This window comes from Enhydra lutris, unplaced genomic scaffold (assembly GCF_002288905.1).
Source record: "Enhydra lutris kenyoni isolate GAN:26980312 unplaced genomic scaffold, ASM228890v2 scaffoldscaffold6, whole genome shotgun sequence".
Classification (NCBI taxonomy): domain Eukaryota; kingdom Metazoa; phylum Chordata; class Mammalia; order Carnivora; family Mustelidae; genus Enhydra; species Enhydra lutris.
The window spans coordinates 13,920,741-13,947,220 of record NW_019154090.1 but is presented as its reverse complement, the minus strand read 5'-3'; the positions used below and the strand labels follow the sequence as shown (position 1 = coordinate 13,947,220).

Here is a 26,480-nt window from a genome sequence, read left to right as displayed (position 1 = left end):
AGCACCCCGTGTGGGCTCCTTGTAGGGCCCAGGAGAAGAGAGGAACCTGCATGTCAAGGCTGGGAGGCTGGTGTATATTCCTGGTTTCCTCTGTGTAGTCGAGGTGATAGTGATTTGGGGTGGGGATGGAGGTTGGGGTGTCTGGTTTCATATACTTCTGCCCTCAATTTGAAGGTGTGACTTCTTGGGAGTCTGCTTTCTCCTGAGAAGAAGAGGAGGAGGAGGAGGAGAAAAATGGCCCTTTCATTTCTAAAGGTGATATCACAGGTGAATCGCTTACTTCTTATTTTCTTCCTAAAATATGAGTTTACATGGCCTAAAAACACTTTGCTAATTGGGGCTACAGGGAGACTTTGTTCCAGACCTTGTCCCTATCTTCTGGTTTTCTGGAACCTTGGGCATTCTTTAATTTGTAGATGTATCCCCCCAGTCTCTGCCTTTATCTTTACCTTGTGATCTCCCTGGGTCTCCTCATTGGTCTGTCTCGGGGTCCCCTTTCGTAAAGGCCCACCCTAATCTCATTTTAACTTAATTACTTCTATAAAATCCTTATTTTCTTTCTTTTGTTCTTTTTAAAAAGATTTTATTTATTTACTTGACACACAGAGATCACAAGTAGGCAGAGAGGTAGGCAGAGAGAGAGGAGGAAGCAGGCTCCCCGCTGAGCAGAGAGCCCGATGCGGGGCTCGATCCTAGGACCCTGGGATCATGACCTGAGCTGAAGGCAGAGGCTTAACTCACTGAGCCACCCAGGCACCCCAAAAAACCTTATTTTCAAATAAGATCACATTCTGAGGCACTGGGGATTAGAACTTCAAAGTAACTTTTTGGGGGGGAACTGTTAGGAATCCATAACAGACAGATATAAAAAATTATCAAACTGATTTCTTCTGGGAGAGAAGTTTTCATTTGTCTTGTGGTTACTGGTCATTTGACTTTTCAAATCCAAATTGATAACTGCCTTTGTTTTTGAAGGATACCTTTACTGGGTATAGAACTCTGGGTGTGTGACCTCAACTAAATGCTCAGTCACCCTATTCTCCTGGGGCACTGGAATAGTCTGGAATCCTACATTCCTACCAAAGAAAGTAGGGTTTCTTAGTGACCTCTGAAGCTTCTGTCCAACTCAGAATCCCAAGACTGTTCTCCCAAGTCTGAACCGGTGCAGGCACACTTCCAGTGTCTGCCAAGGACCCAGGGGAAATTCTCCCACAGGCGCTTAGGGCTCCTTCTCTAGCACTCTGTCCTCCCAACCCCAGCTGTGTTAGAAGGAAGCTCCAAACTCTGACATCCTCTCCCCCCATCCAGAAAGACCACTGCTTGGATTCTATGTCCCTGCACTGTGGCTCTAGAAATACCATCAAGGAGAATGCCAGGATAACACGCTTTTCTTCTGTTAAGGGTCACAGCCTTGGATAGGTTGCTTTCCAGTGTGTAAGAATAGTGGCTTCTCTATCTAGCTTTGTAAGTTCTTTGACAGTGAGAGGGCAACTTGAAGTCACTACTCCATCATGGCTAGAACCAAAAATGCTCTCTCCTTTAAAGTACAGCCCAAATTGACTTCATTTTTGCAGGTATCCCTCGATGCCTCAGCTCCTATAATCACAATCCTTATCAGTCCACACTGCATGGCATGAACAAGTGATTGTAGTAATCAGGATTCTCCAATAGGAGATCTATATGACTTATTATGTAACTCGTGTGATTGTGAAGGCTGAGAATGTCCCAGATCTGCAGTCAGCAAACTGGAGATGCAGGACAGCCGAAGGTGTAAGTTCTAGCCCAAGTAAGAAAGCCCAAGAACCAGGAAAGTCAATGGTGTAAGTTCCAGTCTGAAGTCTGTCAGGCTTGAGACTCAAGACTCTGTTGAAGACTGAAGACCGGCAAAGACCAATGTGCCAGCCCAACACTTAGCACAAGGAGTATCCTCACTGTTCACCTGGGCGGGATTCTAAGGCTTCAGTCATAATCTCACGGATGGCAGCCTCCCCCGGCTGACTCCTCTGCCAAGCACATACACCAAATGTATTTCTTTTGTTGTTCTTTTTTTCATGAGGATAGGAAATTTTGCCTCCCCAAACTCTTCAAGGACAAAGTAGACTTCTTACCGTTTCTACTTCCCATTATAGCTTGTGGCCACACATTTTTAAACATCCTTGTATACTGTCTGTCTCCCTCTTATGCCCAACTTGAAAGATACCTACGGAGAGCCACATGGAAGCATTTATAAAGTATAAATTTTTATTTCAGGAGTCCGTCCAATTGAGAGATGTGGCTGTGACCTTTTCTCCGGAGCAGTGGGCTTACCTGAGCTCTGAAGAGAGACAATTGTATACGGATGTGATGCTGGATAACCTTGATTACCTAGTGTCTTTGGGTAAGGAGATCTTTCCTCATTAGCTTAAAACTGCCAGTGGGAGAATTTTTTCCTTCTGTGTGCATATCTACAAAGACCCTGAGAATGCTTGACTGAATTCCTCAGCAAAGGACTGGAGCTATGTGATGCTAGGAAAGGATACTTTCATCTTCTGATGAGTCAGGCTTTCTATTCTCCACCATCTTCCAAACCATTGAACTTTCCTTAAGTGCCATGCTTCTCAGGCTATTGTGTGCCTAAGAAACAGCTGGGGAATGGCTAAAAAAGGTAGATAGTCCTTTTTTAAAAAAAAATACAAATAGTATTCTGGAGGTAGCCGAGAGATTTTTAAGTTGGTAATGAGACTCCTTATCACCAAAAGTGTGGGTCTAAATTCTGCAAGAATCACAGCATGATCAAAGTCCTTTATTTCTCTTAGGACACTGGACTTATAAGGCAGAAGTGGTATCCGCTTTGAGGCAAGGGAAGGACCTTTGGATGGTGGAGAAAGAGGTGACAAGTGCTCCATGCCCAGGTAACTGACCGGCACCAAGCAGGTGGAAGCCATTATGGCTCACACCCCAACTGGTCCGAGTAACCTGGACCCCCGAGGTGACAGGAGACGAACTCTTCCACAGGCTTCCAAAGAACTCTCATGTCTCCCCACCCCATCCGCCATGTTCATCACTCTCCCTGAAATCCTTTGTTCAGTCTTAGAACGCCAAATGGTGTGGTGGTAAAATAATGAAGCTTAAGTTACCACGTGAAGCGACAGAAGGATAAAGAGCTGAACTGGTCAAGTAACTTATCAGTGACTGGAATGAATGAATGGCTTAGCTGGGGAAAGTGTCATGAAAAGCCCTTTTTCCCCCAAGAAAGAGTTCAGGAGTAGGATTTTTTTTCTCTCTCTCTAGATTAAGATAATTGTTTAATCAGATATACCGTAACCAGAAAAACGATCAAATCCACCTTCTGATGAAGAGTGAGGACATGCCCTCCACCCCGCCCCACTGCCCCTGACTTCAGTACAGAAACCAGAAACTGCCAGATTGCAAGATCATCTAGGAATTTCAGACAAATGGGCTTGGTTTCAGGGCACGACACAGAAGGCAGCTCACTAACAGGCTCCTGAAAGTGAAGGGACAGAAAGTTAAAAGCTGAGACAGATGATGAGGATTTGGCTTGGAACATGATTAGATCTGAAGATTGGAGTAAGATCTGCAAATGCACATAAGATGTTGTTGGCATTTTTGGGAAATGGGTCTGAAGCCCACTCAGAGCTTTTATAAGATTGTTCCCAAGAATTCTAAGTAACACTGGGCCTTCTTATTCTTTTTTTTTTTTTTTAAACTTAGCAGTTTACTTTTTTTTTTTTTAAAGATTTTATTTATTTATTTGACAGAGAGAGATCACAAGTAGGCAGAAACAGAGAGAGAGAGGGAAGCAGGCTCCCCGCTGAGTAGAGAGCCCGATAAGGGGCTCGATTCCAGGACCCTGAGATCATGACCTGAGCCAAAGGCAGAGGCTTAACCTGCTGAGCCACCCAGGTGTCCTGGGCCTTCTTATTCTTAAAAAATGTAATGACCTGGCCCAAACTCCTCTCCCATCCCAAACTAGTTCATCGATCCACAGCAGTCTTCTCCAAACTCTGATTCCGCTGATGTATTTGTCTTTCTTTCTTACCTGTTCATGCTCTGTGCACTTCCAATATTTTTCTCTCAGGTTGTAGTCCCTTTAAGATTGACTCCAGTATTATTTCCTACTCTCCACTGCCTGGTTTTAGAAAAGCAATCTGTTTGCTTTCTGTTTTGTTTTTACCACTTACATACACCTATGCCTATTTAAGAAAAACAGTTCAGACTGTTTAGGGCTGGCAGTCAGGTAGAGAATTCAGTCAATCCCATTGTTCACTTTATAGCCAATGATCACTGTTGCTATATTCAAGAATCCCCCATTATGTTGCATTTCCTTCCTCTGTAACCTGTGATCTCTTTCTTCCTACCCACAGCCAGTCTGCTATATTTCCTATGCTAAATTTGCACATATTAGTTATAAAATACAGTTTCAAATATAAATGCATTTTAATTTAAATGGCATGCTGTGAAAAATCTTATTTTCCATTTATCTCTGTCTCTGAGGTCTTTACAAGTTATATATACAGACACATATGTGTGTCTGTCTCTTGTAGTGCAATATGGTGTTTTATACTATGGGTCCACCATATTTAATTTAGGAATCTTTTTCTCTAACAATAGGTAAGTCTCTACAACTCTTTCTGACCATATTTTATCAGATTTATCCCTGAGTATTTAATATTTTTGATGCTATTGTAAACAGTGTTTTTAAAATCTTTTTCAGTATGGATTTTATTGAAATTATAGGATCAAAGAAACACCTACACGTAACTCAAAGAAACAATACTCTTAGGCTGACTCTGTCATCTTCCTTTTCTCTATCTACCCCTGATTTATTCTTCCCAGAGAAACCACTTAACTCCAATAAGAAACAGCTGAAAGGGATGTCTGCTGGCTCAGTTAGTGGAGCATGAGACTCTTGATCTTGGGGGCATGAGTTCGAGCCCCACGTTGGGTATAGAGATTACTTAAAAATCTTGGGGGAGGGGTGCCTGGGTGGCTCAGTGGGTTAAAGCCTCTGCCTTCGGCTCAGGTCATGGTCCCAGGGTAGGGATGGAGCCCCGCATGGCATCAGGCTCTCTGCTCAGCGGGGAGCCTGCTTCCCCCTCTCTCTCTGCCTGCTTCTCTGCCTACTTGTGATCTCTGTCTGTCAAATAATTAAAATCTTAAAAAAAAAAATCTTGGGGGGAAAAAAGCTGAGTAATTTTTTTTTTAGATCTATTTTTTACTGTTTTTTCCTTATCTAGTTTAGATCTTGACTGACTCCGCCCACTGTACATACATTCCTCTCCTATCCCCACGACATGCTGTATGATCACTTCTTGTTACATGGGTATTCAGTGTTTACATAACTGTGCCTGACTTTATATGACTAGCCTCCCTCACGGTTGAGGCAAGCAGTCTTGAACAACTTAGTAGTTTTTCCTGGGTTTCATAACACCTTCAGCTCTTTTCAGTTCTTATCTAAAGGTCCTCAATCCATCTTTCAAAATTCTGGAAAAACTAAAAAGCCTCTGTTATACTACATATATCAGGTGTCTGTCTAATAATTCTCTGTGAGCCCTCACTCCTGGACTCTCCATTTCTAAACCCTCTGTTGATTTCATGCAATTCTCTCCACCCATCTCCCTCTTCAACATCACTGTATTATTATTATTTTTTAGCAGCTTTATGGACACTCTTCACGTAATAAAACAATTTTCCCCCTCAACAACAGATAGCATCTCTCCTCTTGCCACTATATAAGGACATCCCTTCCTTTCCATTTATCTTCTCTCCACCTCACTCTTCAAACACGGCTGTTCATCAAGCTTAATTTTACATTATCATCCCTGATAACATCTGCATCCTATTCTGTAATAACCATACTCCCTTCAAAGATGAAAACCATAAACAGCATTTACACCATTACGGTTACATTATGGTCACTGAATGGCTATGATTGGATGTCTTTGTCTTTGGCTCCAAAATTTTTATGTACATAATACTCAGAGGGAAACACTGAAATGAAGTCTACTTTCTTACAGCATATTTAAGTAGGGTTCACTTTTTTCTACTTTTACCATCTATTCAAAATCCTGCAGAATTTTTATTTCTACTTGAAGGATGCCTTTCTTGCAGTTTCAGTGATTCTTTGTTTGCTTAGGGTAAGAAACCTGCATTGCCTTTGCATCTTTGTCAAAAAATCAGTTGTCTACTCTTAATCGCATGAAACAAACAGAGGTTTACAAGGGGGTGGAGGGGGAGGGATAGCGTGGCTGGGTTATGGACATTGGGGAGGGTATGTGCTATGGTGAGTGCTATGAAATGTGTAAGCCTGACGATTCACAGACCTGTACCCCTGGGGTAAAAAATACATTATATGTTAATAAAAAAAAATCAGTTGTCTATATTCATTCATGTTATTCCCTTACTACCCTTCTAGTGGCTGTAGAATCTGCAGTTAGATTACCTCTTTCATTCCTGACATTAGTAATTTGTCTTTTTTTTTTTTTTTCTGATGAGTCTGGTTAAGTTGGTCAATTTTCTTTTCCTTTTAAAAAATATTAAGTAATCTCTACACCTATGGCTCGAACTCATCACTCCAAGATCAAGAGTTGTATGCCCCATGGGGCACCTGGGTGGCTCAGTGGGTTAAAGCCTCTGCCTTCAGCTTAGGACATGATCCCAGGGTCCTGGGATTGAGCCCCGCATTGGGCTCTTTGCTCAGCAGGGAGCCTGTTTCCCACCCCTCACCCCCTGGCCTCTCTGCCTACTTGTGATCTCTGTCAAATAAATAAATAAAATCTTAAAAAAAAAAGAGTCACATGTCCCTTCTTTTTGTTTTACTGTTTTTGTCTGTATTGGTTTCTTGTTTTCTATTTCATTGATTTCTTCTTTGATTTTTTTTTTTTATCTGACAGATTGAGAGAGAGAGAGAGATCATAAGTAGGCAGAGAGGCAGGCAGAGAGAGAGGAGGAAGCAGGCTCACCGCCAAGCAGAGAGCCCGATGCGGGGCTCAATCCCAGGACCCTGAGATCATGACCTGAGCCGAAGGCAGAGGCTTAACCCACTGAGCCACCCAGGTGCCCCTTCTTCTTTGATTTTTATTATTTCCTTCTACTTTGGTTTAATTTGCTCTTTTTAAAAATTTTTAAAAAATATTTATTTACTTATTTATTTATTTGACAGAGAGAGCACAAGTAGGCAGAACGGCAGGGAGAGGGAGAAGCAGGTTCTCCACTGAGCAGGGAGCCTGTTGCGGGGCTCTATCCCAGGACTCTGGGATCATGACCCAAGCTGACGGCAGCCACCCAACCAAGTCACCCAGGTGCCCCTCTTTTTAAAATTTTCTTAAAGTGAAAGCTGAAGTCATGGATTTGAGACCTTCTTCTAATATAGGTACTTAGTCCTATGAATTTTACCCAAATACTGCTTTAGAGGTATCTCACAAATTCTTATATACCGTGTCTTCATTTTCCTTCAGTACAAATACTTAATTTCTCTTTTCATTTGTTTGAGTAGTTAGAAGTATATTACTTAGTTTGAAAGTACCGGGGAATTTTGCAAGGATATTTCTGTTAAGTTCTAGTTTAATTCTATTGTAGTGAGAGAACGTACTATGCATAGCTTGAGTCTTTTTAAGTTTGTTGAGACTTGTTTTTATGGCCAGCACGTGGTCCAACTTGGGAAATATTTCCTTGTGCACTTGAGAATGTATATTCTGTTGAGTGGGGTGTTCCATAAACAGCAATTAGATCTAGTTGGTTAACAGTGTTGTCCAAACCTATCCTATATTTGCTGGTATTCTGCTTACTCCTTTAATCAATTGTTGAGACAGGGTTTTGAAATCTCTAATTATAATTTTGAGTTTGTCTCCTTCCCCTTGATGTTCTTTTTGCATCCTGTATTTTGAAACTCCGTAGGTACGTAAACATTTAAGGTTGCTTTGCTCTTCATCGACTACTTTATCATTATGAAATATTTTTATTCCTGGACATTTTTATTGCTCTGAGATGGGTTTTGTCTGCTACTGGTATAGCCAGCTACTCAAGCTTTCTTTTGACTGGTAGCAGGGTGTACATATTTTCCATCCTTTTCCTTTTAACCTATTTGTGCCATTAAATATTTAAAGTGAGTTTCTTTAGAGAATATATAATTCAGTTTTCCTTATCCAATCTTGATAATCTCTACTTTTTTAAAATAGGGGTGTTTATCCCAGTAGATTTGAGTGAGAGGGGAGGGAAGATTTTGTCCCTTCATGATAGCTGGCGAAGTCTGGTGACATTTTTGGTGGTGACAATTGAGGATGGGAGTGTGCTACTGGCCTTTAGGGAGTAGAGGCTAGAAATGCTTTTAAATATCCAATGTGCTCAAGACAGTCTGTACACCAAGAATTATCTGGTGTAAATTGTCAGTAATGCCAATTTGAGAAACCTGGTTTATTGCCATTTACAGTTTGTTTGTATTTTTTTTAAGATTTGTTTATTAGAGAGTGTGAGTGCGAGCTTGTGCACACACACACACACACACCTTGGAGGGGTAGTGGTGGGGAGGAGCAGAGGGAGAGGGAGAGAGAATCCCAAGCAGTTGCCCCACTGAGCTCAGAGCCCAACATGGGCCTTGATCTCACAACCTGGAGATCATGATCTCAGCTGAAATCAAGAGTGGGATGCTTGACCGACTAAGCCACCCAGGCACCCCAACTGCCATTTACATTTAATGTGATTTTAAAAAAAAAAATTTTTTTTTTAAAAGATTTTGTTGAGAGAGAGAATGAGCAGGGGGAAGGGGCAGAGGGCGAGGGAGAAGCAGACTCCACAGCCAAGGAGGGAGCCAGACATGGGGCTCGATCCTCGGACCCTGGGATCATGACCCGAGCCGAAGGCAGACGCTTCACTGACTGAGCCACCCAGGTGCCTCATTTAATGTGATTACTGATATGGTTAGGGTTGAACATATCTTGTTACTGATTTGTTGCTTCTGCTCTTTATTGCCCTTTGTCCCCTTTATTGCCCTCTTCTGAGTTGAGTATTTTTTCAGAATTCTACTTTATCATCTTTGTTGGCCCATTAGCTATAACTCCTTGCTCTACGTTAGTAGTTGCATTAGAGTTTGAGTTTATGGTATCCATCTTTAATACAATAGTTCTACTTCCATTTATCTCCATCAGCCTTTATGCTGTTGGGACAAATTTTACTTTTAGTTTGTTATAAGCCCCACAATATGCTGTTGTTCGTGTTAATCAGCCATACTTTTTTAGAGAGACTTAATAATTTTAAAAAACTTACATATTTACCACGTAGTTACAATCTCTGATGTTCTTTGTTTCTTTGTGTAGACCCAAATGTCCAGCTGGTATTCTTTTCTTTAAAATTTTTAAAATTTAAACTTTTAACTTGTCGTGTAGTTCACTGGAAATGAATTCTTTCAGCTTCTGCATTTCTGGAATTTTTTTTCTTTTTTTTGTCTACATTTTGGAAAGGTTTTTGCTGGGCCTAAGAATTCTGGTTGAGGGGCACCTGGGTGGCTCAGTCGGTTAAGCATCTGCCTTCGGCTCCGGTCATGATCTCGGGGCCCTGGGATCCAGCCCCATGTGAAATTCCCTGTTCAGCATGGAGCCCCATCTGAGACTCACCAACAGTCAGCAGGGAGTCTGCTTCTTCCTCTCCCTCTGCCCCCTGCTCACATTCTCTCAAATAAATAACATCTTTTAAAAAATTCTGGTTGATAGGGTTTGTTTTCCTCCTAGGATATTAATTTTTGCATCTATATAATTTTTTAAAGATTTTATTTATTTGACAGAGAGAGAGAGTGAGAGAGATCACAAGTAGGCAGAGAGGCAGGCGGGGGGGGGGAAGCAGGCTCCCCGCTGAGCAGAGAGCCTGATGTGGGGCTCAATCCCAGGACCCTGAGATCATAACCTGAGCCGAAGGCAGAGGCTTAACGCACTGAGCCACCCAGGTGCCCCTATATAATTTTTTTTTTTGCTTGAAGTGTTCCCAGTGGGAAGTCTGAGGCCCTTCTTATCTTTGTTCAATGTGCAGAACGTCTTTTTCAACTTTTCTTAAAAAATAGTTTTCTCTTGGGGCATCTGGATGGCTCAGTCGTTAAGCGTCTGCCTTCGGCTCAGGTCATGATCCCAGGATTCTGGGATCGAGCCCCGCATCGGGCTCCCGGCTTGGTGGGAAGCCTGCTTCTCCCTCTCTCACTCCCCCTGCTTGTGTTCCCTCTCTCGCTGTGTCTCTCTGTCAAATAAGTAAATACAATATTTAAAAAAAAAATAGTTTTCTCTTCATTGCTGATTTTGAGCAATTTGATTGTCATGCACCTTGGTGCACTTCCTTTCATGTGTCTTGTGTTTGGGTTTGCGGGGCTTCTTAGATCTGTGGGTTTATTGTTTTCATTTTGTTTGGAAAGGTTTTGGTCATTTTTCTTTTTAATTTTTTTTTTCTAGTCTTTCCTTCTCCTTCTCCCAGAGATTCCAGCCGTGCATGTACTAAAGCCATCTGAAGTTTGCTAAATCCTCTCAACCTCACCAAGGGACGGTGAGACTTCTCTTTCAATCCTCCTCCAGTTTTTGAGTTCTACATTCCATTTCTTTAGCTCATCTCCTCTGAGTTCTCCAACCAGGCTCTCCACATTATTGTTTTGTCTTTGGTTGGGCAACTTTGGTTTTGACTGTACAATTTTGCTATAAACGTGAACTATTAAGTTTGTTTGTTTTATTATTTAAAGATTTTATTTATTTATTTGACAGAGCGAGACAGCGAGAGAGGGAACATAATCAGGGGAAGTTGGAGAGGGAGAAGCAGGCTTCCTGCTGAGCAGGGAGCCTGATACGGGGCTCGATCCCAGGACCGTGGGATCATGACTTGAGAGCTGAAGGCAGACACTTAATAGTCACCCCTATTAAGTTTATTTAAACATTATATCTTCAAAGCAATTATTTCTACTTTGTTCTTTTTAATTACCACTTGATTCTGTCTTATGTTATAATGACATTTATCCTTTAGAAAATATTACTCCTCTATTTTTCAACTATTCCTCTGTATTCATACATTTTCAAAGTAGCCTCTCAAGATCTAGAATGAGTGGGATAACAGAAACCCATGCTAGTTCTCTGTCTTATCAATGGTAAAAAATTTTGAATTTCTTAACCTATATAATACTTCCTATGTTCTATAGAAATGCTCAAATTTTTTTCCTAGCTATTAACTGATCTTAATTTAGATTTCTTTATTATATAAAAAAAAAGGTTAGTACTTATAACCCCAAAGTTTGACAAAAAAGGTAAGCTGGACAGAACAGGGGGTTATCAAAATACAATGATGTGCTCAACCAGTATAAAGCTTGAGTATGGTGTGTGTGTGTGTGTGTGTGTGTGTGTGTGTGTGTGTGTGTGTATCACAAAATGGGACTCCTCTTACTTTGAAGAATCTAAGCCTAGAATATATTTCAAAAAATTAGCAAGACATATATATAAGCTATTCTTGGTATTCTTGGTATTCTTGGCAATAACCAAAATACAAGTAGAATAACTCAAATATCCAAGTAGAACACTGGCTCAGTCAATAACGACAGTAAATTCACACAGTAAAATATATAATATATGAAAAATATATATATCGGTATTACTGATATATAAGAATATATATACTGATATGTATCAGTAAAACTGATAAACCAGATTTTTATTTCCTGACATAAAGACCCCCAATTTTGTTGTTTAAAGGAAAACATTTAAAGTATAATCACTTTCACAACTTGCTAGATCTATACAGAGCTATTTTAAAGAACCTTAATGAAAATCAATCTTTGGTCCCTGTTTAGAATTTCATGTGATGCTTTTTAGATTCTTCAAGCTTATTCTGTTTTGGTAATTAAAATTTTAACTACTTTTTAACTCTGATTTTTCTTTACAGTCACAAATACAAGCATTTCAAGTTTACAGAAATTTTTCATGGGCCGCATGTTGATCACTTAAAGTCTTGTACTGGTACACGTCTCTCATTCCTCCACCCCAACGTCCCGTCCTACCTCTCTGAAGTCCCCAGTCACTGAGACGTCCTCTCCTCCTGTATCCCATATACTAATGGTCTTGATGTTTGTTGTCACGCCTGGATTTAATTTTATCTTCCTCCTATTGTTTTCCTACTAGCATGTCAGCCAGCATTGGTGAATTACGATACCCTTAACGAATCTGAGAGTATCATCAGACAAACCTCTCACCATGCTAAATATAAGAAAATTTGTATTTTTGTCCAGCGTTATGAATGTGAGGACTGCAGCATGGCTTTCAACCATATCTCCCATCTCACTGGACATCAGAGAATTCACAAGGTAGAGAAAGCCCACAGACCGGGTCAAACCACAAAGGCCTTTAGGCATGGCCCATCATTTACAACACTCCAAAGCATTTATATTCTAGATAAATACTTGGAGTGTAACCAGTGTGGCAAAACCTTTACCAGTGCTTCGAAGTTTATTCAACACCAGAACGTGCACAGCGGACTGAAGCCATATAGATGTGGTGTGTGTCAGAAGGCCTTCAGATTTCTCTCCTCCTTTCAGACCCACCAGAGATTTCACACCGGAAAGAGACCGGCCCTGATTCTCCATCACAAGCCTCCCACTCAAAAGAAACTCTTCACCTGTAAGTCTTGTGGGAGGGCCTTTGACACTTTCTCAGAAAAGATGCAACACCAAAAGATTCATGTTAGGAAGAAATATTACACATGTAATGACTGTAAAAAGGACTTCAGTCCATACTCGAAATTTATCCTACATCAAAGAGTTCATACTGGAGAGAGACCGTATACATGTAATGAATGTGGAAAATCCTACAAAAGCATCTCAAATCTTAAAAAACATCAGAAAATTCATACTGGAGAGAGGCCCTTTTCATGTAATGAGTGTAAAAAGACCTTTACCCAGCACATAGATCTTCAACGTCATCAACACGTCCATACTGGAGAGAAACATTACATGTGCAGCAGTTGCAAAAAGACCTTTGTCCGTTTCTCAGATCTAACTGAACATCGAAGGACTCATACCGGAGAGAGGCCATACCAGTGTGATGTTTGTAAAAAAACTTTTAAATATCACTCAAACCTTAGCAAACATCAGAAAATTCATTCTGAAGAGAAGCCTTTCACGTGTGACGAATGCCAAAAGACCTTTCGCTATTGCTCAGACTTTCAACGACATAAAAACATTCACACCAAGGAGAAAGTCTATCAGTGCGATGAATGTCAGAAGGTTTTTAACAATAATTCAAATCTTAATAAACACAAGAAAATCCATACCGGAGAGAAACCTTTTGTATGTGATCAATGTGGAAAGGCTTTTAGCTTAAACTCAAAACTTACTCGACATCAGAAAACTCATGATAAAAAGAAACCTTAAAAATCCAGAAGATGCAGAAAGGCATTCAGAAAGCACTTACCTTTGGTTAGAATTCGAAATTGAACCCAAAGAGATCAATGCGGAAAGGTTTTTAGTCAAAGCCCAATTCTGTGTAAAATATTTGCGAAACAGAGATACGTATATGGTGAAGAAACAGGGAGATGTGATTAGAAATGTCTTTTATATGTTGCATTGACTGGATTCTTTGAGCAAAAATGACTAAATGCGTTCAACTGGAACTTGAAATTGGATAAGGCTGTTCCTATCGTGAGAAGTAGGCTAAGAGATGGACCGAAAAGAACAATTGTGTTGTCGTCTCTTCATATTCTATTTTCACTGGATGAATAAAAAGCCTATTTTCAACGGAGGCAGGTCTCTAAAGATGTCAAATTTTGTAGGGAGATGAGGCAACGCGAATCCAAGCAAAAATAAGGAAAACAAAAGCCTTCTCTTTGGAATTAGAACTATTAGAAAAGAAGAAAATTTGCTAGGGGACAGTGAACAACGAAAAACTAATCATGATTAAAGAAGCTAAAGGATGAAGAGTTAAGAGGGTAGACAGGAGAAACCTGGAGGACACTGGTTGTGGGGTGGGGACGGGTGATGGCTTCTGCTGTTAGTCCAAATGGATAGGACTCTAGAACACCCAGCTTCCCTGAACAGTCAGCACCATCCTTAGATGTATCTAGAAAATCAAAAGGAAGGGGACGAATGCACCAATTCTAGTTAGATTCAGGACACAGAGAATCTATTACTCGTAGTGTTGTTTGAAATAAGTTGATTTCCTGTATGCTTTACTGAATAAATGCTAAGTCTTCTCGTATATGCAAACACTGGTGTGTAATGTTGAATCCCTTTAGACCTTGGGTCAGAAATCTAATTACACTTCTCTGAATCTGTTCCTATCACCATGGGTGGCAAATTTGCCACGTTCAGCCAAGTGGGACAGGTGTGGTCTAACAAGTCTGTTTAAGGACTGGCCCCAATCCACAGAAAGTGATGGGAAGACAACACTCAGTTTCTTCTTTGGGGGAATCATGCTCACTTCTCTCTCCTTCCCAGCTATTATGGTGGCTGCCACAGAGCTAAACCATTGTGATCCCTAGATGTGTCCCCTCCTTGTCTCACGTGTTTATCTCTAAGAAAGTGACCTATATATAGCTTACCTTTTTGCAAATAAGACCCTTTATAGTTTTATAGGTTAAGTTATATATAAGCTGGAAATGCAACTGAATTAAGTTTTAAAATGAGTACAGAAGAAATGTTACAGAAGCAGTGGTTATTAAGATAAAGAGAAAAAAAATTGTGCACTGGACTCCTTACTCTTAATTTTGGTTCTTAAAAATCTGGGGTAGAGTTGAAATTAAACAGGAACTTCATGGGTTCCAAATCTATTAAGATTTCCAACATGGCTCCTACCAGGGTCAAATTGCTAATTCTAAAATCTGTATTAGAGGGGTGCCTGGGTGGATCAGTGGGTTAAGCCTCTGCCTTCGGCTCTGGTCATGATCTCAGGGTCCTGGGATCGAGCCCCACATCGGGCTCTCTGCTCAGCAAGGAGCCTGCTTCCCCCTCTCTCTCTGCCTGCCTCTCTGTGATCTTGGTCTGTAAAATAAACTCTTTGGAACAACAACAACAACAAAAAACTTAAAAAAAAAATAAAATCTGTATTAGAAGAAAAGAAAGCTTAATAGAACAGACTAGAACAGCTTGTTCTGATAAGTCTAGTACTCCAAATCTGCCATCTCTAGACTCAATAGAAACCTAGATCTCAATAAAAAAAATTCTTAACATATATTCTTTGGGTCTGTTGCCATGTTTCCTAGGGGCTACCACTAATTATAAGCCACAATTCTGCAATTATATGAAAAGGAAAAAATAAAACACTAGCCATTATGCAAAAGTTACCCTATTCAAGACATTACAGAGTTCCAAGCACAAATTTTTTTTTCTGTTTATTTCCAATTGGATTTTAATATCAAAACCACGGGATATTTACATCATTTAAGTAACTAGAGTTACGATAAAAAAGGGAGAGAGAAGATATAAATGCTTATATTTAGTTTAAAATGTCATCTGAACACTAATATAGTGTATATATAACTAATGTTTTTGTTTTTAGTCACTAAATCCTTATTTACATTGAGTTTTCATTGTCATGCATTTGAGGATATAATCTAGGTTTGTGGGTTGACTTGGGTTTAAGTACTAACCCCCAAGTGCTGGGGGTTTCTCCATTATGCTCCCACAACTACCACACTCATGATATTTCTGACACCAGCTGTGGAGGGTTTCACATGCCACACCACGTAACTCTGTGATACGAGCCCAGTGTCCTATAATTTAACTCAATTCTGATGCTATTTACCTGAATATAGTGTCAGATCCTAAGGGTTATAGGCTCAGTCCCACAAGACTGACCCCTCCATGCCAATCACAAATCCAGGTGTCACCTGTGCTGACCCATCAGCTATAAATCAGAGGTCCGTGGCCCACTTCTAGAGTTTGATTAATTTGGTAGAGCAGATCACAAAACCCAGGAAAAGTTTACCTGCTGCTTACCAGTTTATTACCAGCCCCCCCCAAAACCATGAAGGTTACAGATGGGTATCCTACTGGACAAGAGGTGTATATGTGAGAAGGGGTATGGGGCTTCCATGTCCTTTCTGGGTGGGGGGTCCCACTCTTCCAGAACCCCCAGACCTGGAAGGTCTCCAATCCCCATACGATTGGGATTTTTTTTTTTTAATTTATTTATTTGAGAGAGAGAGAGAGGCAGGGAGGCAGGCAGAGAGAGAGGGGGAAGCAGGCTCCCTGCTGAGCAGAGAGCCCGATGCGGGGCTCGATCCCAGGACCCTGAGATCATGACCTGGGCCGAAGGCAGAGGCTTAAGCCACTGAGCCACCCAGGCGCCCCACGATTGGGATTTTTAAGGAGGCTTCACTCTGTAGGCAGATGGATCATTAACTCCGTTTTCAGCCCCCCCCTCCCCTCGCTGGAGAATGGGGGGTCGGGCTGAAAATTCCAAGCTTTACCCATGGCTTAGTCTTTCTGGTGACTATCCCCCAACCAGGAGCCCACCAAGAGTCCCCTCATTAAAAGAAAAGATCCCACTGTCAGCTCTAAGACTCTAAGGGATTTAGGAGCTCTGTGCCAGGAACTGGGAGCAGAAATCGATATATATCTTTTCTATTCTCTCCGACACTGGTATCAGCAAATGCGACCTTATCTGGGGATAAAACCTTGGCAGATATAACCAAGATGAGGTCAAAAGCCAATCAAGGATGTCCTCATGAGAGTAAATGCAAAATAATTGCTATTGGATGATGTTTTAACTTTATGAAAGATTGAATTATCTCTGTGAAGGCCATTCAAGTGCCACAGAACGCAAAACTGAAGCACACAGCACAGTGTCATCTGTGTGCATGATACAAGCAACATTGGTATTTGCATGAAATCAGTGGCTACCCCTCAGACAGTTTGGGGATTTTGGGCGGGGGAGGTCTAAAGCAATTTAAAAACTACCAAACTAGATGATCATGGGCTATAAGAGTATTAGTGTAATACCCTCATCGACAGGAAATCTGCCAGCTCCTCAGTCTGTCTCTACTATACATTTTGAGGAAATAACCACAGGACGGGGCTGTGGTTCAACTGGTGGACATAAAGCCTTTGCGAAGTAGACTTGGGTCCCAACTCCATCTGTCTCCTGACCATTACTGAAGTCCCTACTCTGACATACGGCAGTGTTTGGGAACTCAAAGAATGAGCATTATATCGGAGCCAACATCTAATGGCCCTTGGGAGTCTGAGTATTTCCATTTCTCCAGGGCACGGCTACCGCTGGTAAATAACCAGAGCTCCCTCTGGAAAGGCCTGGGGGAAGACTCACACTGTGCTCCTATGGGTACACTGCAGGCCCTTATTCAATGGTCCTCCCTGAAGCTACTTGGGTCTAGGAATGGACTTAGGTTTGGGAACTGAGGAAGGTGCCATGAGTCTCCACTATAATCACTCATCAGGTTTCTGTCCAGGAGACCCAGACGTTTTCCATTTATATGTCAAGCTAGACCTTAGAAGGCTGCCTGCCCATTCTTGGGTCTCCATGGTCCATTAGCCATCACCAGCAGGCCCAATTCCTCTGATGACCATTCTGCCCTAAGGCATGTTATGAACACCATCCTCTGTGTCTCTAAGGGTTGGGTGCTGACACACTACAGGATCCTACTATCTCCATCCTGACAATCTGTTTCCTGGGGCCACTTCTGGCACCAAATAGGGAATCAGTCCTGTGAGGAAGCCATGCATTCAAAAGGAATGAAAGAAAATTGGATGAAGAGATTCTTTACAGGTCTGGGAAGAGCTGGGCGAAGCTGACAAGGATGGTTGGGGGCACACAAGGCCAGCAACAGGGGGAAGTGTCCACCAACCCTAACCTGAAGAGGACAGGGTTGTGTGATGACTTTGTAATGTGTCATGTTGGCTTGGATGAGCTAGACTCCCTAGACTTCCCTTCCCTGTACATCTCCAGGGACATCTCGGGCACCCCAAGAATATAGTTTTAAAGTGAAAGATAATAAAATCCATTCTCAATAGCAACCAAGGCTTTGAAAGAACTATGAGTAAGTTTCAAGAAAAAAGTCTCAAGAAAAAGAGCAACACGCACATACACGCATACACACATGTAAATTTACACACATGTACACATTCGTGCACACCTGTGGGAGTATACATATGCCAATTTTATACGCCAATTTTACCACTTGGATAAACCGCTTCATCTTCCCTGGGGCAGAATGTACAATGCGGCCGAGTTGCTCAGAATGGGCTTCGGGAAAAGTCCCATTCATGGAAATGAGGATTTGAAGGAAAAACATCTCCTACTAATTTAACAGCAATCCTCCCTAACTGCATATATATATCCAACGTAATTCTAATTGGCATTACAGCGGTCTTTTTTTTTTCCCTCTCAGAATTTGGTAATCGAATTCTAAAGAACACTTCCATGAACACATGTGTTAGAAAAAAAAAAAAAAGAGAGAAACAGAAACCCGTCAGTGGACATCTTCAAACCACTGACAGAACAGAAGTGGACAGATACCAGGGAACGCCAGCACCCAGGAGACCAGCTCTTTCTGGATTTGAACACCATCAGCGTACTCTTTACCACTCAGCTCGGCTTAGCTCTGCATTTTTTTCCTACCGCAGTTGCTCCTTTCTTGACTTGGCTACAGGAAGCTTTAAGATCACTTATTAGCTGTCCTGCGTCCGTCTCACGAGGGCTTTCGTGAGCTTGGCTTTATCAAATGCTTACCCGTGGCATTCTCCCCCAGTGGGGCCTGGAGGCTGGAGGACCGGCAAGTTCTCTCCGTTTGTGTCTCTGCACGTAAAGGAATCAGAGTCTGTCACTAAGAGGCAAAGGAGTCAGGGAAGACAAAACCAACCTGTCTAATCTGAGCGTTGAAAACACCGTAAATTGAGAGATCATGAATTAATTATGGTAGGAACAACTGAAGATGCTGATTTGGAATGAGATAAGCTTACATCCTCACACCTCGTCACATACCCTGTCAAGTAACAGTGTGAAGACTTGACTAGTTTCACTTAAATAATGTTTCATCATTTTTTAAAAGATTTATTTATTTATTTATTTATTTATTTATTTATTTATTTATTTATTTATCTGAGAGAGGGAGAGAGAGTGTGAGTGGAGAGAGGTCAGTGGGAGAAGCAGACTCCCTGCCAAGCAGGGAGCCCAATGCGGGACTCTATCCTGGGGCTCCAGGATCATGACCTGAGCCCAAGGCAGTCGCTTAACCAACTGAGCCACCCAGGTGCCCAAATGTTTCCTTATTTTAAAAGGGAGGTACCCTGGGCGTAAAGTCTGAATTGCAGCATGTTTTTGTAACTCACACCGGATGTTCCACCATGAGGATTAAACACACTTGACTTCTCTCCCGTGTGAGTTCTCTGATGTTGTAATAAGGGCTGATATATGGCAGAAAAATGTCTCACATTAATTGCGTTGATAAGATTTCACTCGTCTGTGCATTTTTATAAGGCTTTAGCATTCTGTAAATTATTTGATGTGTTGCTTTGCGGGTCATTGTTTCTTTGGAATTTACCCGTTATGAGTCTTCTGATGTAAAAGGAAGTTTGGCTTGTGGTACAATGTCCTCTTGCATTTATTATATCCGTAGGGTTTTTCCCCGTGTGTGTTCTCTGATGGTGAGCAAGGGCTGATGTCCTGCAGCAGGTTCTCCCACATTCAACACATGCGTACAATCTCTTCCACATAGCTTTCTGATGTCCAACAAGGTGTTTTTGCTGATGGCATCCCATGTTCGTAACACTCAAAGATATTCTCCTTTGTGTGTGTTTTCTTATGTTCATTGTGGTCTAACTTCACCAGAAATGTTCCACATTTATTAAACACTGTTTCTCTTCTAAGTTCTCTGATGTATAGTGAGGGGATTTTTCGTGGTAGAGAAAGGTCCCACAGTCATTACTTATGTCAGCTCGCTCTCCTCTGTGAGTTATCTGATATGCAATGAGGCCCAATTTAGTATATAGAAATTTTCCACATTGACTGCATTCATAGTGTTTCTCCCCTGTATGAGTTCTCTGATTTCAACTAGGGTGGGCTTCTTAGAAAAGGTTTTATGGGGCGCCTGGGTGGCTCAGTGGGTTAAAGCCTCTGCCTTCAGCTCAGGTCGTGATCCCAGGGTCCTGGGATCGAGCCCCACATCGGGCTCTCTGCTCCGCAGGGAGCCTGTTTCCTCCTCTCTCTCTGCCTGCCTCTCTGCCTAGTTGTGATTTCTCTCTGTCAAATAAATAAAATATTTTAAAAAAAGAAGAAGAGGTTTTGCTACAGCCACTGTATTCATTTGATTCCCTTTCTGCACACACCCTCTTCTGTGTAATGAGCTGCCCTTCTGAAGAAGGTTTTCCTACATGTATGAGAGTCTAGAGGTTGTTTCAAAGTCTGAATGTTCTGGTGTAGAATAAAGTCTTTCATTTTGATTTCTGGTTTTCCTAACCGGATCATATGTGTGGCTTGTTTTTGTTTTTGTTTGTTTGTTTTTAATTCCAGAATGACTTTTCTCATGCTTAGAATAGTGTGGTGGTTTCCTATATCCACTGTGTTCATCAGGAATCTTTCAAAAATAGCTTTTCAGGGGCACCTGGGTGGCTCAGTTGCTTGGGTGTCTGCCTTCCGCTTGGGTCATGATCTCGGGGTCCTGGGTTCAAGTTCCATGTCGGGCTCCTTGCTTAGCCTCTCCTTCTGCCCCTCCCCACCACATGTATTCTCTCTCCCTCTGCCTCAAATAAGTAAGTAAATAATAAAAACAAACACTTTAAAAAATTTTTTTAAATAGCTTTTCATCACAACAATTACTTCTGAAGTAGTTTTTTTTTTGTTGTTTTTTTGAAGCTTTTATTTATTTGACAGAGATCACAAGTAGGCAGAGACAGAGAGAGGGGGAAAGCAGGCTCCCCGCCGAGCAGAGAGCCCGATGCAGGGCTCGATCGCAGGACCCTTGGATCATGACCTGAGCCGAAGGCAGAGGCTTTAACCCACTGAGCCACCCAGGCGCCCCCTGAATTAGTTTTCAAACTGGTTCCACAGGGATCATATTTGTAGGATATTTTTCTTGAGGGAACAATATTCATGCTCAGATTAAATGTTTTCCCAAATACATTACTTCTTTCTACAATTAGTGTTTCATTGTTGAGGCATAAAATTTGCCTCAAATGCTGCTTTGGATTTCCTTGTCTTTCTCTAAGACATCACCAACTTCTAGGAAAGAGCACAATTAACAGTAACCTGTAAGCCCTTACACACCGGCTATGAAATGAGAGTTCCGCCTGGCTTGCGGTGAGGGATTCGACCTCAGGCCCAGCCTCCCAGAAGTAAGGACATTTCAAGGGCAAAATCTCCTCTGTGGTTGATTTAAGGGAAAATGAAACCAAAAACCAAAACAAAACCAAGCTCCCACTCAACCCCCCCAGCCTGTTTAATAGGCTGAAGGGAAGAGGAAACTACCTTTGACACTGAACAAGTAAAACGGTCCCAGGGAACAGTGAGCACAGAGCGAACTGTGAGGGAGGCTGACAGAGGCCTGAGTAAAACAGACAGGCGTCAAGGAAGCACTTAGAGAAGACAGGGAGACAGGGAGACCCGGAGACCTCAAAGAGACAGTCAGTAGAGCAGAGCAACAAAAAACAGGCGTGAATCTGAAATTCTGGCAGTGGCACGGGAACTCTGGAATTTGCACAAACAAAATTTGCACATGGGCTGAGCAGGGTGGGGACTACGGTGAGGCAGGCATGACCTCTAAAGCACCTGCATGACCCTGAGAGCGAGAGGCTTTTTACACTGGTGTCTGAGATGCCTTGTTTGCCTCATCGTAGTCCCTACCCTCGTGGGGCTGAGAATGGAAAATGAAACCCCAATTTCTCCGTTAAAGGATGGAGAGGAAAATGGAAGGTAACTAGTCAGATCGTGTACGTCAAGCTAGATTTTTCTTTTTCTTTTTCTTTTTGCAGGGGGGTGGAGAGGCAGAGGGACAGAATCTTAAGCAGACCCTGCACTGAGCGTGGAGCCCAACGTGGGGCTCGATCTCATGACCCTGATATCATGACCTGAGCTGAGATCAAGAGTTGGAAGCTTCACCAATGGGGCCACCTGGGCGCCCCAAGATTTCTTTCTCTTAAGATGGATCTATGAATGTCTGAATGTACAACAAGTCTATGACAATGGTCGGTGGGGGGGTGGGTTGGAGGGGTCAGGCAGGCAACAGAGAATGCCACAGAAATAATGTGCAAGGTACGGTGAAGGAGGGACTGGGTTCTGGGGGTAGGTAACTTAGTGGTGATAATCTTTATAAACTTTTCAATTAAAGAGAAGAGGACATTTATTCAGGGATGATGTTTTATGTATCTGTAGCACGATAATGATCTAATTCTCAATTACCTCCCAAGGTCTGGGGCCTATAAAAAGAGATTCCTGAGAAACATTACAAAGATGTCCACTATGATCAGTAATGCCCTTGGAACTCTCCTTTCTCCTGGTTTCCACCTGCTCAGTGATCAGTTACTCACCTGGATAGTTCTGACCTGAGAATTCCTTCACTATCCACGGTTTTTCTCCTTGCCCCAGTTTGAAGATCATGTCTGGTTTGCTAACATGATACCCTGTTAATGGGAAATAACACAGAACTTGGACCAAGCTCTTTGGACTTCAGGGACTCTGAAGCATGAAAAGAGAACTGTTTCAGACGCTGCATGACGAGGATACCCAGCCATGTGTCAATAAAGCCAGAACATTTGGAAGAAGAGCGGGAAGGGCGGGGGTACACACATACACACTTCTACTGCCTAAATCATCTTTCTTCCTAAGGCTCAAGGCTAAATAATTAATTTCAACATGTTTCTGGGACACAGAGCAAACGCATGTTCTCGGGAGTTAAACAGGGAAGCTGTACTCACCTAGTGAGACCAGCTCCCTGTAGTTTTCCAGAATCACATCCCTGTACAGGAGCCCCCGAGCAGGATGCAGATGCTGCCTCTCCTCCTGGGGGAAGTCCACAGTCAGGTGCTTGAATGAAACCGATGTCTGAAAGAATATATTTAATCCAAGGTGAACAGAAGCCCATGGGATCCTAGGGGTGCTCCCTACCCTTCACTTTGGAGACCACTGTTGTGAATAATGGAAATCCACAGATATTTGTTAGCAAGAGCTAGAGTTTTATGATATAATTTGTATTTTAGAAGCAATGTTCTAGAGTGCAGGGGTCAGCAAACTAGTCTGTGGGCCAAATCCAGCCCATTGGGAGCCAAATTTGGCCATGCCCATTGGTCGACACATTACCAACCTGCCTTCACACCACAGCAACTATGTTGCGTGGATGTCACAGAGACCACGTGGCCCTCTGAAACAATGTTTGCTGTCCCCAACCCTAGAAAAATGGCAAATGGTTTAAAGGTCAAATTAGAAGGGAAGAAAGCTAGGACCACACTGTGAGTCCTGTCCATGGGTAATGCTAGTGGGGGTGGGAAAGAGGGAAGACACCCTTCAGGATGAGGAGCAAGGGGCGTTGACCACTAACTGGTTGTAGGAAATGTAACATCCAGATTATTTTGCTGAGATTAGGAAGACAAAACCAGGAAAGAACTGACCATAGAAAGCTACTGCATTGCTATTCAGGATGTAATGCTCGGGTCTGTGGAGCATACAAGTAGAGATGTCCAGCTGGCAGGTGGATATTTGGTTCTGAGCTCAGAAGACAGAAAAGACAAGAGTGGTGAGCAAAAGTCACAGAGGAAGGCACAAATAACACAGAAGACCTCTATGAACCAACATGGAGTGATTTTTGGGCTATATTGTTAAGTGAAGACAGCAAAGAGTGGAAGAATATCTATAGTATGCCACCTTTAATATAAGAAAGAAGGGGATGGGGCGCCTGGGTGGCTCAGTGGGTTAAAGCCTCTCCCTTTGGCTCGGGTGATGGTCCCAGGGTCCTGGGATGGAGCCCTGCATCGGGCTCTCTGCTCAGCGAGGAACCTGCTTCTCCCTCTCTATCTGCCTGCCTCTCTGACTACTTGTGATCTCTGTCAAATAAATAAATAAATAATCTTAAAAAAAAAAGAAAGAAAGAAGGGGATATAAGAAAATGTACAGCTGACCCTTGCACAACGTGGGAATTAGGGGCACTCATCCCCTGCACAATCGAAAATCCAAGTGTAACTTTGGACACACACCCCCCCAGAACTTAACTACCAAGAGCCCACTGTTGATCCTGATTCTTACTGATGACATAAACAGCTTATTAACATACACTTCATATATGTATTTTATACTGTATCCTTGAATAAAGTAAACTAAGCTAGAGAAAAGAAAATGTTATTAAGAAACATAAGGAAGAGAAAATACATTTACAGTACCGTGCTGTATTTATAAAAAAAAAAAAAATCTGCCTATAAGTGGGTCCACCCAGTTCAAACCCATGTTGTTCCAAGGTCAACTGTACATGCAGCCACTCGTGTGTAAGAAAGAAACATAGAAAGATAAGCCAAAAACCACAAGATAAGGTAACCAGTTGGTTTCCTTCTGGAGATAGGTGGGAACCGATGGGGAGAAGGATGGGGGGAGGTGACACTTTTCTAAGTATATCTTTCCATATAGTTCTGATTCTTACAACTATGGTAATGTCAACCCCCCCCCCCAAGAATAAGCAGAATCAACCAGGATATGGAAGAATACAGAATACAGAACATTCTAATATAGATTTAAAATCCCATATAAACAGTAACTGATGAGCCTAACTGTAATAAAATTAAGTAACTACAGTGAAGGGGATGAGAAAGAAAATAAGCCGCCTTGGATAAGAGGGTTTTGACTACATTGCGTACGGCTGAAGAACTGTACACGGTGACACTGTAGTTGGGAAAGTCATTTTCCACATGGGGCGCAGATCAGCGATTCTTTTTTTTATATATAGATTTTATTTATTTATTTGATAGAGAGAGAGAGAGCACAAGTAGGCAGAGCAGCAGGCAGAGGGAGAGGGAGAAGCAGGCTCCCCGCTGAGCAGGGAGCCTGATACGGGGCTCGATCTTAGGACCCTGCAATCAAGACCTGAGCCAAGGGCAGTTGCTTAACTGACTGAGCCACCCAGGCACCTCGTGGATCAATGATTCTTTAACAACCTCACGTATAAACTTGAATGAACAAATAAGTTAATATAATGTAGACTGTGACAGCCAGGTTTCTCTCTGTCAGACAAAGAGGTTATAAATAAGAAAAAGAAAAGGCTGGAGTGACCCCAACAAAACAACTGGCCAGTGAAGTGTTAAAGTCAGGAGAAACATAGAAAGACTGTCCAAGATTGCAAGGGGCTAAGGAGATGTGACAACTAAATGCAAGGCGGGGGGTCCCTCAGTTGGATCCCTGAGCTGAAAAGGAAATTCCTGGGACAACTGGCAAAATTTCAGTGAGAGGGAAAGGAGCAGTGTATTCATGTAAATTCCCTGGTTTTGATTGCTGTGTTGTGGTTTTCAAAGATCAGGAGAAGCAAAGTGAAGGGTATGTATACTTTGTGTATGATTTTTCTAATTCTTTTGTGAGTCTAAAACTATTTCAAAATAAAGCGGCAAGAAATGGAGTGTCTTTTCTCTGCTGAATAGTATATGAGTATCTCTGTAGATACTCATATACTATTTACACCTTAGGATTGCTGTGTGCATTACTTCAGTCTTTCCTTCTCTGGCTTGATACACATCTTTATATGGATACACGTATCAGACCTTTTTTTTTTTAAGCGCAGACTTGAACTCATGACCCTGAGACCAAAACCCAAGCTGAGATCAAGAGTCAGACATTTAACCAACTGAACCACCCAGGTGCCCCCCATCAGAAATTTTTAAAAATTTTTTATTTTCTTAAAAGATTTATTTATTTGACAGAGAGACACAGTGAGAGAGGGAACACAAGCAGAGGGAGAGGGAGAAGCAGGCTCTCTGCTGAGCAGGGAGCCTGATGCAGGGCTCGATCCCAGGACCCTGTAATCATGACCTGAGCCGAAGGCAGACTTAACGACTGAGCCACCCAGGATCCCCTGATCAGATAATTTAATCACGCCTTTCCTCCTATCATCATGGACTTGTTTCCTACACATAAACTAGAAGTAGTCACATAATCCATATTATTTCTTCCAGGAATTACTTCTTCCAAAGAAGTTATAAACTTCCTGAGGATAAGCAGTATCTTATAATTATCGGTATAACATTGGACATGGAGGGTCTTCATGACTACAAGGAATAACTGGCAAAATACTTAGAAGCAAAAGGCCAGTGAGAGAGTGAGGCAGACAGGCGGGAAGCCGTCACTAGGGAGTCCCTCACTCACTAATGCAGACCCAGCTGCACTGAGCAGCGTAATGTCCAAAGTAAGAGCACTGAATCTGTTCACTCCATGAGAAATGGAATGCTGTGTTAGCAAAAGGAAAAGAAACCCAATCTTCCTGGCGACTCAGGTCAACTCTGTAAGCCCCTGGGTAAGGGGGATAATTATCCATTCAGAGCAGAGGATCGTTCCCAG

General features: G+C 42.1%; 1 protein-coding gene across 1 annotated transcript; it reads left to right on the top strand.

The window, feature by feature from the left end:
* The first annotated feature begins 234 nt into the window (after positions 1-234).
* LOC111141384 (putative zinc finger protein 840) lies at positions 235-13,378 on the top strand. Its single transcript, XM_022493887.1, has 4 exons — positions 235-267; positions 2,251-2,377; positions 2,796-2,891; positions 12,132-13,378. Exons 1-4 carry the CDS (start codon positions 235-237, stop codon positions 13,376-13,378), a joined length of 1,503 nt encoding a protein of 500 aa, XP_022349595.1.
* Positions 13,379-26,480: the final 13,102 nt, after the last annotated feature.